Source organism: Hesperophylax consimilis, chromosome 3 (genome assembly GCF_061612785.1).
Source record: "Hesperophylax consimilis isolate HC1 chromosome 3, BYU_Hcon_1.0, whole genome shotgun sequence".
NCBI lineage: Eukaryota > Metazoa > Arthropoda > Insecta > Trichoptera > Limnephilidae > Hesperophylax > Hesperophylax consimilis.
In genome coordinates this window covers 8271775-8287569 of record NC_142838.1, presented here as the reverse complement: position 1 = coordinate 8287569, position 15795 = coordinate 8271775, and the positions used below count along the sequence as shown (strand labels likewise).

Below are 15795 nucleotides of genomic sequence, written 5' to 3'. Positions count from 1 at the left end.
TATGATTGAGAGAAAATTTTGGCTTTGATAAATATGAGAAAGTTACAAACATAGTTTTTTGAACCAAGTTCATACCCATGATCCTTTTGTGACTATAACCCCGTTGTCTCACGGGTCAAGCTGCAAGACCCTGCACAGAAAAAATCACACTGAACTGCGCTGCAGACCTTACCTTACTTTAGCGAACTTAATATTTCAATCTAGTTTTTATGTCGATTGCTTACCGACCCGTGGGACGACGGGCTAACCAGAATTACTGGTTTACTCTTCTTCTTGAGTTACTATCTCCTCCAGCAAACTTTCTACATAGTTCCTACCTCTACAATATTTCACGTCTATATTTTTTGTCTTTGAATTTCTGACTCCAAAAGCAGGCTCTGTCGAAAAGTCACTTTTCTTAAGTTACGTAAATTATATCAGTTGGCGAGTAAATCGGCTAAAATGGCAAGCAATTTGCTCAAATTCTCTAGCGTCCTGCGCTCCGCTTCAGCTTCAAGGGCTGTACAGCGCAGATTGAGGTCCCAATCTGCATCTGAGTTCAAGGAAGCTCTTATAAATGTTCCTCCAACTCGAGTAACAACATTGGCCAATGGATTGCGTATCGCTAGTGAAGACTCAGGAGCTGCGACAGCCACCGTAGGTGTGTGGATCGATGCTGGATCCAGGTTTGAAAACTCAGAAAACAATGGAGTCGCTCATTTCTTGGAACATATGGCTTTTAAAGGAACAGCAAAGCGCTCTCAAACTGACTTGGAATTGGAAGTAGAAAATATGGGCGCTCACCTAAACGCTTACACATCCCGGGAGCAAACCGTGTTTTACGCCAAATGTCTTTCCAAAGATGTGCCAAAAGCCGTGGAAATACTCGCCGACATTATTCAGAACTCGAAACTCGCCGAACCCGATATAGAACGAGAACGCGGAGTTATTCTGCGAGAGATGCAAGATGTGGAAAGCAACTTACAGGAGGTCGTGTTCGATTATCTTCACGCTACCGCTTACCAGGGAACTCCTCTTGGAAATACCATCTTGGGACCCACCCAGAACATCAAGTCTATCACTAAGACCGATTTATCCGAATACATCCAGAACCACTACAGGCCATCGCGCATTGTCCTGGCTGCCAGTGGTGGAGTGGAGCACAACAGTCTGGTTGGACTCGCCGAGAAGCAGTTCGGCAGTCTCTCCAATACCTTCCCTGGAGAGTTCCCCTCCCTGACCCCATGTAGGTTCACCGGCTCTGAGATCCGTCATCGTGATGACTCAATGCCCCTGGCTCACATCGCTCTGGCGGTAGAGGGCTGCGGCTGGGCCGACCAGGACAACATCCCCCTGATGGTGGCTAACACGCTGATCGGCTCTTGGGATAGGTCCCAGGGTGGCGGTGCCAACAATGCCTCACTGGTGGCGCAAGCCGGAGAGTCCGGGCTGTGCCACAGCTTCCAGTCCTTCAACACTTGCTACAAGGACACCGGTCTGTGGGGAATCTACTTTGTGTGCGAACCCATGGACTGCGAGGTCATGCTATTCAACATCCAGTCCGAGTGGATGAGGCTGTGCACCATGGTGACAGATGGAGAGGTGGAGCGTGCCAAAAACATCTTGAAGACCAACATGCTGCTGCAGCTGGATGGCACCACCCCCATCTGTGAAGATATTGGCCGCCAGATGCTGTGCTACAACAGGCGTATCCCCCTGCACGAGCTGGAGCAGCGCATCAACTCCGTGACAGCCGCCAATGTGAAGAACGTCTGCATGAAGTACATCTACGACAGGTGCCCCGCCGTGGCCAGCATCGGTCCCGTCGAGAACTTGCTTGACTACACGCGCATCCGTGCCGGAATGTACTGGTTGAGGGTATAAGTTGTAACTAAATATGTATTTAATTTAGAGCTTACGTATTTATCAATCTTGATCCTGTAAACCACACTCTTTCCAACATTTCCATATTGAAACATTGTAATAAAACAAGGATTAGTTATAATTACCATCCATTTAATTAATATGGAAAAAAATTATGTAAATTATAAATAAATAATGTTAACAATAATATATGGTTTTTATTTTAAACAATGAATGTTTTATCTTTGCTAGAAATATCAACATTTTTAGCATTGGCAAATGCAGACATGGTGGGTCGAGTTGTGCTGACTTTTCTCTTATTGCTACCAAATGGCAGCACCTGGTCGTTGACCGCCAGAAGACTGGCTGAAGATAACAACACAGACACCTGCTCTGGAGTGGGGCAGCTGGCGATGATTATGTCATCCGTTGAATAATTCCCATTGTTTAGGAGTTGCTCTATTTGTATGTAATTCCCAACTACATTATTCTGAAAGAAAATAAAACCTTTAATCATGTTCCGGCTAGACATCATTATTACTAACAATGTAATAAAGATATAATTTTTTAGATTTATTGATTGTTGCATCAAACAATAAGGCTGGAACTACATCGAAGTACTTCGCTTAAGCGGCGTCTCCTGCGACCTTTTCCACAAACAATTGAAGTGAGGGCATTCCTGTCCTCATTTTTGTTTAAAAACGCAATGTTTGTGTTTTCCGTGGCCGATGGAAAACATTCTCCACATATTCGAAACGGGGAAAGCAGGGGATGGAATTAATTTTTTTTTGACAACCACCGTGCGGTGTGGGCAGTCACGGAGCATAAATCGCACGAGTTTTTGAGGTTATGTAATAGTATAAGCTTAATAATTATGAGTTTAATAAATTATTTAACAAGTTTAATATAATAATAAATTTATTTATGATTATTTTGTTTTTAAATTATAATTTCAGAAAACAGCCTGAAAACATTCTCCGTGCAGGGAATACGGGAAGGGCTTATTACAGCGCGGCAGTAGTGCTCCTGTATTCAAGCTTGTTCAGCAATTATTGAAAACTTTTATAGCTGCTTCTTCGAGATTCTCAAGTGGCGGTACATCAGGCTTGTATCATAGTTTTTTTTTAACATCTGGCCAAATAAATAAAACTAATTCTTTGAAATCAGTTTCCGAGGCGTGGAAGAAATTACCTAAACCAAATGTGTCTTCTATTTTCAATTCACAATATAAATTAAAATTTCGAGGTCAAATTCAAAATATGTGTTTCCTCCCTGGTGCAATAATTTTTGTATCGCTAAAACTGCAAGAACGTCTTCCTCTCCGTGATCTCCTCTACTCTCCAATAAGTTGGCTTGGCAGAGTAACAAAGCGAGTTACTCGGCTGAGCACTTGGCAGGGTACTTCGGCCTCAAGTTTAAAATTTCGAAACTCTAAATTCGAACTTGTCGGGTGCATATCTAGAACAGTGGTTTTCATAGTAGGGGTCAAAACCCCCTGGGAGGTTGCAGAGTGACCGTTGAGGGGGGTCACAAGTCACAAGTGATCAATAAATAAAATTAGAAAACCGCATCTCTAAAGTTAGAAAGTTAGTACATATATGAGTATAATTTTACAGAAGTAGGTCACTAACAAAATAAAAATTGTATGCATATGATGAAAATTAATGCAACGGGTGCGCTTCTTTTTCTTCAACTAATTTATCGAACCTTGGCTCTGTATTCAAGACACACAGGTCGAGGTCATCTTTCAATTTTGTTTTTATCGCAACCATGGAAGCCCTTGTGGAAAGTCTGATATTTATGAGAAGTTCACACCATTTAACACATAAGAGTGGAAGTGAAATTTATATTTCAGCTAAAAGGGTGTTGTGACTTTAAAAAGTTTGAAAAGCGCTGATCGAGAAGTACTCTTGGAGAGTTTCAACTTATCTACAAAGAATTTCGGAAATACGATGAAAAGTTTTTTTTTGTTGTTCAAGGCAAAGCAGGAAATATTCCACACAAAGGATCTCTTTTAATAATTACTTCTAATAAAACTTCCTCCGTCTTGCAAAATCACAAGGTCATAGTGTTGAGTACTTCATAAAAGATGCAATGCAAACGTCCCATACAAAAACACAAAATGTATTTGTCCCAACTCTTTTTCTTTGTATCAGAGCCGTAAGGAGGTTGGTGTATTGGCACTACATCACTATATTTCATGTATGGTACATTTTTATACCAGAGCCGTGAGATGGTTAGGTAAGCCGTGCAGCATGGGACATTTGTAGTTCATCTGGAAAGGGGTCCTCACACACCTCATACAAAATATATTAATCTTGTAGTACTGTAGTCCTAAAACAATAAAAATCCACAGCGGCGTAGCTATACCAATCACATGGGAGGGGGTTGACTGATGGTAAGGGGGGTTGCTGTTAAGGGGGAAGGATGAGGTACAGGGAGGGGGGAGTTACAAATATGTAATAGGTGATGCAAAAAAATAGGCATGGGGAAGAAAAAAAACCAAATTACCCGTATAGGCCGGAATAGTATAAACTCGGTCTCCTTGTTGGCCAAGTACAGTTGCATGGAACGCTGCAAGGGGGCCAGGTTGCTCTTGATGAGACGCTGCGTCTCCACCAACACTGCGGCTATCTGCTCCGGCGATATTCGCACCGTTGTTCCCTGAACTGCGGGAGACTTTTGGGTCTGAAATTATTAACAATCGGTTACAAATAGATGATTAATATCTTGTAGTAATATTTACTTAAGGCTTCACTATATGGTGGTAGTATTCGCCCCTCTGAAACATTTTCTTGGTGACAAATCGTCGCCGCATAGCGAAAAGTTACTATTTTTGGTAAAAATGAGTTAGATTCATCAAAGTACTTAATTTTGAACCCCGCGTCTATGGGTAAAGTCCATAATTGCGTGAAAAATCTCTATGTCGATTTATGTCATGGTATAAGGCACTAACAGCACAGAATTAGATTTTTTTATTTACGAAAGTCATCAAACCTCTTAGATATTTATCACATATACAAACTATCCAACTTCGTGTTCAAATATATCATTAATTTGACCTATTTACCAAAGTAACTTGATAGTTTTTCGTGCATTATATTACCAAAAAACTTTATTAAATGTATCGAGTACATAAACTCACTAATTTACGTTTAGTTATTATATATCCTCGCTTATTTCACAAAAGTCTTTTTCATTCCAAGAAAACAATAACACTAAAATTACTTAGTGACTATATGCACTCAATGTCAACAACAGCCAAATGCTAACTTTATACTCGAAAATTTATTTAAACCGATAGAAACCAGTGCTTTGGAAAACTGGAAAGAATTTTGCAGCAATCAAGGAAAAGATACAGTCTGGTCCACGGTACTGAGAGTACTTAAGGCAACACAAAAGTCACCACCAGAAACGCTTCAAGTCAATACAGTGTCCACAACGTCAGCCCAAGAGACGGCGTCCACACTCTTAGATCATTTCTTCCCTAATGACTCTACAGTCAGGGAAACAGCGGAACAAACACGTATTCGGAATAATGAGGAAGAAGACCGCCTTAGCGAAATCGACCCCCCATTTACAAGATCCGAAATAAGGAAAATACTTGTATCCATAGATATAAAGAAGTCCCCAGGAAGAGATCACTTTACAGCCGACATATGCCAAAAGGCGTTCGAAAGTCTTCCAGAAATTTTTACGGCATTATACAACGCGTGCCTCCGAATTGGCTGCTTCCCAATCCTTTGGAAGGTCGCTAGAATCAAGGTAATTCCAAAGCCGGGAAAAGAAGACTACGGTAACATCTCTTCATACAGACCTATAGGTCTTCTCCCGGTATTTGGCAAGGTACTAGAGAAATTACTCATCAAGAGAGTAACCTGGCACTTCAGCACGAAGGGGAAACTTAATTCAAACCAATACGGGTTCACGCAACAAAAAAGCACAGAAGACGCAATGCTTGATGCCGTCAACCACATCAAGAAAGCGAATAAAGAAGGACTTCATGCATGCCTAATATCACTGGACATAAAGGGGGCATTCGACAACGCGTGGTGGCCCCACCTTAAAATGTAACTAGCCAAAAAAGACTGTCCACTAAACATATACAAAGTTTTTAAAGACTACCTGTCGGACAGAATGGTAGAAACAATTTACGCAGGCGCGTGGGCACAAAAACACTCGAACAAGGGCTGTATAAAAGGATCTGCCTGTGGACCGATTCTATGGAACATAGTTCTGGACGAACTGCTAAATCTCAAATTTGACTCTAACGTTCGCATACAGGCATTTGCTGACGACGTCTTAGTTATAATAACTCATAAAGATACGGCAGAACTACAGAAAATAATTAAAGATACTCTCTCCTTAATAACAGACTGGGGGGAAAAAGTAAAACTGCAATTCTCGGAGGAAAAAACAAAAGCACTATTCATCAGTAAGAGGAAAACACTCCCACCAAACATTGTGATGAATGGTAAAATTGTTCCACTCTCTCGGGATTGCAAAATTTTAGGGATAGTCATAGACGACAAGTTAAATTGGATGAATTTTAATGTACTTAGGAAATTTAAAGATCTGATTGTGCTGATTATTATCTTCTATTATATGCTATTATTGTATTCTATTATATGCTATTATTATATTCTATTATAATATATTCTATTATATGCTATTATTATATTAAATAAAACCATAATTATTAAAATAAACTTTTATTAACCCATACAGATGTTCCCTTTTACAGACCTTTAAAATTGCAACCACAAGACACCCATAATCTCAAAACTGTCAATATGTTAGTTAGTGACTTTTCACTCCACGGCGACGAAATGGTCAATTCATGGTAAAGATATGATAAATAACAATGATGTAGTGTTGTAGGTAATTAATTATTATTATTACAATTGAAACTTACATTTTGTAAGAATGTGAGAAGTGGTGCTGCTAAGATCTCCGTTGAATGCTTTATGAATGTCTCGCAAGAAGTCTTCAGCTGTCGGTCCACTTCCTTCCTAGAGTCCAAAAGCAGCTCTTTCACAATGGGTGTTCCTTCCAGCAGGAATTCTAACAGCGCATTATTGCTGTTCATTGAAAACAATTGATTCCTTTTCTGTATGAGGCCATACGCGGCATTCTTAACTTTACTAAAGTCCAATGTGGTTTCTTTCACTGTAAAGTCAACTTGAAATGGAGCAATTTGCTCTCTGAGAATAAGCAGATGTTTAATTTGAAAAAGTTCCCCGTCTATGTTAGTCTGAAAAATTAAAAAAAATTATATTATCGATGAATCGGAATAAAGAAGAGTGTAATGTGACTTTATAAGAAGGATGTGGTAAGTTTAGCTTACTTTGTTGGTAGATATTTGGTGTGCCGCATTGGCCACACTTGTGACACAAAGGGTGAGAGCTTCTTGGGAAAGCCCCTGGAATACGGGTCTCTCCAGACATCGATAGAGACGTGATAATGTTGCCAATGTTCTGCGGACACCCGGATACCACATGCCGTGTAAATCAGCTGGAGAACCTGGAAAATTTTAATAAAAAGTTAAAATATACCAACTCAGTTTGGATTTACCATGAAGGTGGAATTTGTTTTTTAATTCACTTTCAGAATTATTTGTCACACCAATTATCATCAAATGTACTAATTTCGGTTCCCTGTGGTCTGTTAGTTATTTCTGCATAAAATTTGAAATCTGGATCAATGAACCCAAATTTGGTTTGAATTTAAGTGTAATTTTTCACAAGTGATAAAGTAGGTACCTACCTAATAACAATTTTAAGAGAAAATTATTTTAATTTTCTTTTTCTAAATTGGAATTATAATATTCTGTGATTTTTAAGGTCTGCGTTAATTATACTACTAAGAACCGGGAGTTAGAGGGCGGTAAAATCAGAGAAGAAAAGATTATTTATTACAAAAACAGTTCTGTAAATTTGACATCCTTAATCTATAATTTCACTGCTGCGTAGTCTAGATTATAGGAGTTAAATTTTATCATTCTCACCTGCAGGTCTGTAACGATGATTTTCATTATTGATGGTGGCAACTTCTTGAGATGTCATGGAGCCGACAGATGCCATGGATGTATGAGAATCTGATCTCTTCAAAGTTTGCTGATCATGGATGGACATTGCTATTTGCTGAAAGTGGTAATATGCTCTAATGATTATGAATTCTAAATTTTGGAGGATGACGGTTCATCGGTGTTCCATTTTTATTGCCAATATACGTAGGTACATAGTATGTTTAAAACTGTTGTAGCAACATTTTAAAATCATTAATAAGTTGGATTCAAAATACATAATACTATTAAATGATCATCAGGATTATAAAGCAATACCGACCTCCATCATGAGCAGCTTCTCAGGATAAGCCAGATCCCCGGGCGCGGGCTTGTAGTTGAGGACATCAGAGCGAAGACAAACGTGAGCGCGGTATGCCAATCTCTCCTGAGAGTCCTGCAGGAGCTGGGCGGCTACTCTTCCAAAAGCACCGAGAGGTTCAGCTGCAAGAAAAAAATTATCAATAATTTGTGGGAATAACATCTCCATCACCAAAATTTTTTGAATACCAGAATCTGTATAGGTGCAATGTTCTGAACTATTGAATATATTTTTACTAGAATCAAAGCAGGAGATGATGATTGAAAATTATTTTTTCATTTCCAGCGTGCATCATATAAGTAAAAGTACTCACGGTTATTGTTGACGTGTTCTTCCAGCATCTCAATTTTGAGGATTGTACAAAGCTCGGCTAACGTCTCCAAATGATTTATGTGAATGACGTAAGGCCTCAATGTGTCGTACAGGGTATTGCAGAGTCCGGATAAATAGGATCTACAACAAAATAAAAACAACTAGCGGTAATAATCCATTTTATATTCCACACTCGGGTTTTACGCTCAGGCAGCTGAGAGCTCTCTTTCTGTTCCATGCACCATTTATGAGAAAAGGGGAGAGTTTACAACAGCGTATCAGCGGTACTAGATATTATATTTTGTTTAATTCTGAGGAATTAGCAATAACATTTTTCAATTACTTTGTGCAGCATTAGGTTCTTACGTCAATAGTGGCGATGGTTGTGTGAAGAACTGGAAGAACAGGTCCCACTCGTCCTGGGAGATGTGAATGAGGAAGGAACAGGCCGACCTCATCAGCGTACAGTGGTCTCCTTTGTGGTTGTCCGTCAGCTCCTTGATGGCATTCTCCACTCCGCCCCATATAACCTGGGCCCTCTGGGAGAGGTAGCACTGTTGACAGTCGTTCAGCAGATTTGCATACCTGGTATCAAATGTTCAAAATGGCCTTAAAATAAAATTATATAAATAAAGAATAATTCAGTAAAAAAAAGTTAATGTAAACGTCGAATTAAATGGCGAGCAATTTTTTACTAATTATATTTTGATGTATGAAATTTTCAATGAATGTGATTTTGACATTTTTCTATAAGGAACAAAGTATCCTTGGCTTTAAAACAAGTTTATTGAAAAACATAATTTGAATTTCATAATCATAATTTGAACCATCAGAATTTGCGATAATTTTATTTAATAAACTTGAAGTAAATTGACACTAAAGTGCGCTATATAAATGCTATGTTATTATTATTTTACAGTTACATTACAATTTATAGTGCATAGAGGAGTAAATGGGCAACTCCGGACAGTGGCAATTGAACACACTCTTGAAAAGTGATATAAAGTGATGAAAAGTGATGAAAAAACTAGGTTAGCTTTTTTCGTTTTTTTATCACTTTTAATGACTTTACATCACTTTTCAAGTGATAGTGATATGAGTGTTGAATTGCCACTATCCTGAGTTGCCATGGCATCGCATCGAGGCATGTATAGAGGATTTGTATTGTGAAAACTGGTCTAAAACAAGTCTAAGAATAGTTAGGATTGTTAATAGTTTCTGTAAATGGCTCACACAACCTGGCTGCCTCGAGAGACCATTATCTCACCTTATTTCTTAATTAACAAGAATATTTGTAAAATCACGGAATTCCAAAACTTTCCTGAGAGTATAAATAAGTTAATTTAAGGTTTTATGCATCTTCTTCATAAATGCCTGATCCCATAAAATAAAAAAATTGATTTCTGTACGGTCCTATCGCAAAGGCTGATGATCCTTATTAAAAGATGGGATAACTTACTCTTCACTCTTATCCACTCTATCTTCCACCTCCTTCAGAATATCCTTCAGCTTTGGCGCGGCGGCCTGGAACTTCCCAAAAAACAGTGCAAAAGCCGTGTCAGCCGTGGGGTTTGGGGGTACCAGGTCATTAGGCTGAGCGGTGCCCCCTTCCAACTGAGGTCTCGGAGACAGGACCTGCTCTGTGGCATGGGCCAAGATGTGGTTGACGTAAGAGCGGATCAGATTGACAGCTCTCGACAGGCAGTGTCGGTATTTGACTAGATATGTGTGTGATTCTCTGAAGTTTGGCTAGAAATTATAATATTAAGTATTTCACTAATAACTTCAAAAAAGTTTTTTTGGCGCTTTCAGTTGAACAGCACAAGCTGCATTGATTGGTGCTGTCAAATTTAGAAATCGACCAATAGTATGCTTCCACTCGGTTAAAGTCAATGCTGCCAATCCAAGGAAATACCTTGCAAATAGAATAGTGGAAGGATTTTTTTTATTTTAAAGTTAACCCCACACGGGAGGCCTCGAGGAAAATAATTTATAAATAAAATCTTTGGGGATGCTGTGTGGTAGGTTTTTTTAAGGAAAGGAAGGAGAGGAAGTTCTGGGAAGGAAAAAGATATGAGGAGTGGGTAGGAATCTAGGGATCAGTGTATCGAGTGATGGACTAATGATCTATCCCTCCCGCTACGGAGCAAGGCGATGGGTCAAGAGAGATCACTTGAGAAGAGATCAAAGGGCAGGCGCAACCTGAACACACCTCACCCGATGAACCCAGGCACCCCTGCTATATCACCAAATATAGCGAACCACTTGGGGTCACCTATGGCAGAGGTGTTGGATATCCAATAAATGGTTGTCAGGGTGGCGGTACCCAAACCCACCTCCCGAAATTAAAACTTCCATGGAACAAACTTCCACAAGATGTCATAGATTATACTAATATAAACCAATTTAAATAAAAATAAAACGAGTTTATTCCAGAATTAAAATGTACCGCAAAGTGAAATAGCAGGGCTATAACTATTGTCTCTAATAGAAGCTCTCATTCACAAGTCCACACGATTCGCCGGGTCAATTTAAAGTATGTCCCCGGCTTTGGCATGTTCGGTCCCATGGAATAAATGAGATTGCACTACGTCTTTCGTCTAAGTAAAAATTAGGTACCGAAGAAAACTTAGGGACGTTTAGGTCATAGCCGTGAGGGAGACAGCATGATGAATATTATACGTTTTAAAGAGATGTTGACATAAACATATGTCGGTTTTTCATTTTACAGGCTTGTCGTTGTGGAACAATGGTTGTTTTTCAATTGACAGTTCGCGAAAGGTTTGGATAATTCTTTATGTTGTTATCGATGTATAATGAAAATGAAGAATCAAACAAACAAAAAACGTTAAAGATCACTGTCAAATAAAATCGCAAGTCTAAATTTAAACAAAATTGATAAACGTTGCGTTGCTTTGCACCACGGAATCACCATACTCTTAGCTTCGTACCCAGTATCTTTGGATACTGCGGACAGGCGTTTCAAACTCTTATTTTATTTACTTTAATATTGTGCACAACTACAAAAAGTAATCTCTTTAAAATAATTTGTCGTAAGTACATTGTGTAGTTATTTCCAATTTACTATATTAACATAATACGTATTTACCTACCTACAAATTGATATGGATAATAATATATGTGCATTTTTCACAATATCAAATGAAGATTAGTCACACTTTTTTTTTCAAATGACCTGCCACGCCTGGATCCCTAGAACCGCTTCTGATACCTAGATAGTTTTTTGTCCCTCCTGAACATTTTTACAAATGGTTCTACCGCAGTATCAAACTAACACAGGCGATATGAATTGAGCGACAGTATGTACAATAAGCAGTAGGCTAGGTGTTAAAAGAACTCTCAAAAGGGCAGGTGTGAGAATAATAATAACGGACGTGGTGGGTAATCATCAGCGAAACGAATAATTAAAGTGAAAAGTTAAAAAAAAAATTATTGGGCTGAATGCAGATTTGCGACAATGTCAAATGTGACAGAAGTTCAAACACCTGGGCAGTATGCTAATATACCTTAAAAACAAAACTTCACCAGTTTCAGAACCAGAAATTTGTAGGCCCAAATCACTCTGCCATAGAGCTAAAATAAATAGAAACTAAATCCATTTTTGAGAACAAATTCAATACAAAAGTTTAACTTACATTGCTTTTCAAATAATCCATACATTCATCAATTTTAGTTAAAATACTGTTGAAGGCTTCACTGGACACGGACAGTGTGGGGCTGTTGAGACGTTGTGACAAGTTTTCTACTTGAGAAAAGAGATGGAGTTTCTTCTTTATCTCCTCACTAATGGAATGCAGTTGCATCTGATCAGCCAGCAGCTGCTCACTAACGGAATGTAGGGCATTCGTTTTGGTGGAAACGAGATTATACTCCTCAGATAACTTGTTGAAATCTCCCAACGAAGCATCCACCTGAAATAGAAGATACATTTATTTATTTATTTACTAGCTGTACCCCGCCACGCTTTGCTTTGGCTCGGTCTGTCTGTACACTTAAAGAAACAATAGCACGTGCTAAACGCAGCAGATGGCGCTAAAATAGCACTTTTTTTACCTGTCACAGGTGACATCTATATAAAAACATGCGCGTATTCAAATGAAACATTGTGTCAAAATATCAAAGCAATCGATGAAGAACTTTCGGAGATTTAAGATTTTGAACAAACAAACATTTTTATTTATATAGATTTAGCCATACACAGTACATTACGTTACAAGTGATAAGGTACATATATTATATTAAATTTAACACTGTTAAAGTACCTTTTACGAATGTCCTTATAATATCTTAGTAATTTTGCATGATGAGAATGGCTCAATCTTAACTAATGAATATAAATATCCTAACTAATATTAGTTTATATTTGATATTGTATCTCCACTTAAACCATGGAAATAAGATGAAAATACTTATAATACCCACACTCAGGCTTCGCCTTCGTGGGATTTTTTTTAATTACGTACATTTATTCAAATTTTTTTATACAGTTTTCAATATTTTATGTAACTATCCACGTATGAATAAAAAAAAATCAATAATAAATTAAAAAAAAAATTATTAAGTGTGTTTATTTGATCATCTTTCATGTTGCAACGGAGCAACCGATCAACATGATTTTTTTTGCATATGGATTGTTGGAGGTCTGGGAAGTGACATAGGCTACTTTTAGCAGTAAGTAGTATTAATAATAAAAGATAATAAAAAGGAAGAATGTGTGTGGAGAGATTAAGAGAAATTTTGAAATCAAGAATTATAATTATAAGACTGTTAACAAAAATTTGATGTAAAATTAAGTGCAAGTAGTTTTAAAATAACTATAATATATTTAAAAAATGTAATAAATTAGTTTTGTATGTTAGCAAAGAATCATGAAAAATGTCTAACTGTCGTAATTTTTTCCAGTGGGCATAATGTTGTGATTGCACGTGTAATTGGTGAGCCTACATTAGTTTTGATGGCTTCTTTATGAAGAAGCGTAGTAATTAATGAAAGAAAGGGAAATTGTGGCAGTAAAATAGTGCATTATTTGTTACACGCATTCATTCCAGTTGTGTTTATATGTGTATTTACCTGTTGAAGAAGCGTATCTCATTCATTCCAGTTCTGTTTATAAGTGTATTTACCTGTTGAAGAAGCGTATCGCATTCATTCCAGTTGTGTTTATATGTGTATTTACCTGTTGAAGAAGCGTATCGCATTCATTCCAGTTGTGTTTATGTGTATTTACCTTTTGAAGAAGCGTATCGCATTCATTCCAGTTGTGTTTATATGTGTATTTACCTGTTGAAGAAGCGTATCGCATTCATTCCAGTTGTGTTTATATGTGTATTTACCTGTTGAAGAAGCGTATCGCATTCATTCCAGTTATGTTTATATATGTATTTACCTGTTGAAGAAGCGTATCACATTCATTTTTGCGTTCTTCTAATTGCTTCCAGTAACTTAGGTAGGGTGTGTCTTCTCCCATTAATAAGGACTGTTCTAAACCTTCATACCACTCTAAAAACTCCTGAGTACTTTCAATGTCGTTCACCTGCAACGTATCACTCTCGTCGTTGCTTATTTGAGCAACTTCAGCGACGTGTTCCGGAGAAAACTAAAAACACACCATTATAACAGTTAATGAGGGAATGAATTCTCTTGCATGCTATTTGATTAAAACCAACTTCAGAAAAAGATTTATTGTTTATTATTTTATGGGAAATCAAAAAACGAATATGAAGTTGTTCAAAGCACGGTAAACCTATCGAATTCCGTTGCAGGCAAAGGATCTTTAAAAAACCAAAACTTGATCATAACTTAAATATCTAATGGAGATAACTATTTAAATCGAGGGTTTAAGTATACATGCACAAAATAAGTTTAGGGTTTAGTTTAAGTTATTTTAATAATGCGTATTTCTTAACCTGCATATATATAACTTTGATTGAGAAAACATGGAACATGGAACATTGATGCATCTATTACAATCTCCCACCACATAAATAGTTATTTCTTGTAGTAATTAATGAAACCAAGTGCTATTTATATACTTTTTGGGTATTAAGCTTGCAGCGGAATTCGACAAGTTTATCCAAAGCACAAGCAAAAATAGCTTATCAAAATAGCAATATAAATGGTTCTTACTTCGTCAGGAATAAGTAAGTGTTTGTATTCTTCAGAGAGATCAAAAATAACGTCTCTTTGAAAATTTGTAAGTGGAGCAAGGGGCTCGTTCTGCAGCTCCCATTGCAACAATTTAGTTTGTATTTTTCTCATGTTTACATTCTCCATTCTAGTATTATTTCCTACGTCAGCCATTGTCGAGTCGACGGATTGACGGGTGACATTGGGTGACATTACATTTGACAGCTAAGATAGCGGGGCTGCCATTCTTAAAAAAATAATTAAAGCGTTATAAATTAGATGGGTACCTACTTGCTAATAACACATTTATAAAAATAAATTAGAATTCATTCCATGTAATACACATAATATTATATGTATAAATTTTCCTCACTCCACTTACTGCTAAATACGTCAAATTATTGAAGTAACACTCCATTTCAACTTTAGTAGGAGATATTTGCGCTAACAGCTATTTACGTCTGTTGGTTAGATGAAAAACATACACAGAATAGGTTTTTCGTTCTAAAAATGTGGGTTTATTTAAATATTTTGTGCGTATTAGATTAAAGCGGAACCTCTCGGCAAACGCCAAATCATACCATCTTCATACATAACAAAATCTAACATGGCGGCAAAATAATATGTTGTAACAAGGGAAATTTTGAATTATAAAGATAAAGAAATTGCATTTTTTACCATCTATCCCGATATAAACAGTTGTTTCTCGTAGTAATTAAGTTGAAATGAAGTGTGATTTAAATAATTTGTGCGTAATAAGAAGTAAGCGGAGTAAGGACACTTTTGAGTAATAATAATATTCATAAGTAGGTACCTACTGAAATATAATATTTTTTATCTTATAACTGATTCACACGAATTTACTGATGATGCCAAGATTAGGAATTACGTGCCAAAATCATTAGAATAAAATCAAACTTTTTTTTTCACAAGCATAAAAAAATATTTTTATCAGGCCACTGACGGGACTGACTGAAAAAATGTACCTTCTCATCGTGTACATTATATTTCAGATATCGTTAACTCCTTGATCTTTAAAAATTGTCCCACGTTTAAAACATAAAATTGACACGCGTAGCCTTGCTCTTGGATTATAATATTATCTCAA

At 37.3% G+C, this 15795-nt stretch overlaps 2 protein-coding genes across 2 annotated transcripts; one reads left to right on the top strand and one right to left on the bottom strand.

Moving 5' to 3' along the window:
• Positions 1-361: 361 nt before the first annotated feature.
• On the top strand, positions 362-2052 carry UQCR-C1 (Ubiquinol-cytochrome c reductase core protein 1). The gene has a single exon (XM_089647672.1). It carries the CDS (start codon positions 442-444, stop codon positions 1861-1863), a length of 1422 nt encoding a protein of 473 aa, XP_089503798.1. The 5' UTR covers positions 362-441; the 3' UTR covers positions 1864-2052.
• On the bottom strand, positions 2044-14904 carry Cog3 (conserved oligomeric Golgi complex subunit 3). Its single transcript, XM_089647662.1, has 12 exons — positions 14688-14904; positions 13948-14157; positions 12197-12472; positions 10000-10289; positions 8907-9125; positions 8542-8681; positions 8190-8350; positions 7850-7985; positions 7190-7365; positions 6758-7096; positions 4354-4530; positions 2044-2332 (listed from the first exon to the last, which is right to left on the bottom strand). The coding sequence occupies exons 1-12, from the start codon at positions 14898-14900 to the stop codon at positions 2066-2068; spliced, it is 2604 nt and encodes an 867-aa protein (XP_089503788.1). The 5' UTR covers positions 14901-14904; the 3' UTR covers positions 2044-2065.
• Positions 14905-15795: the final 891 nt, after the last annotated feature.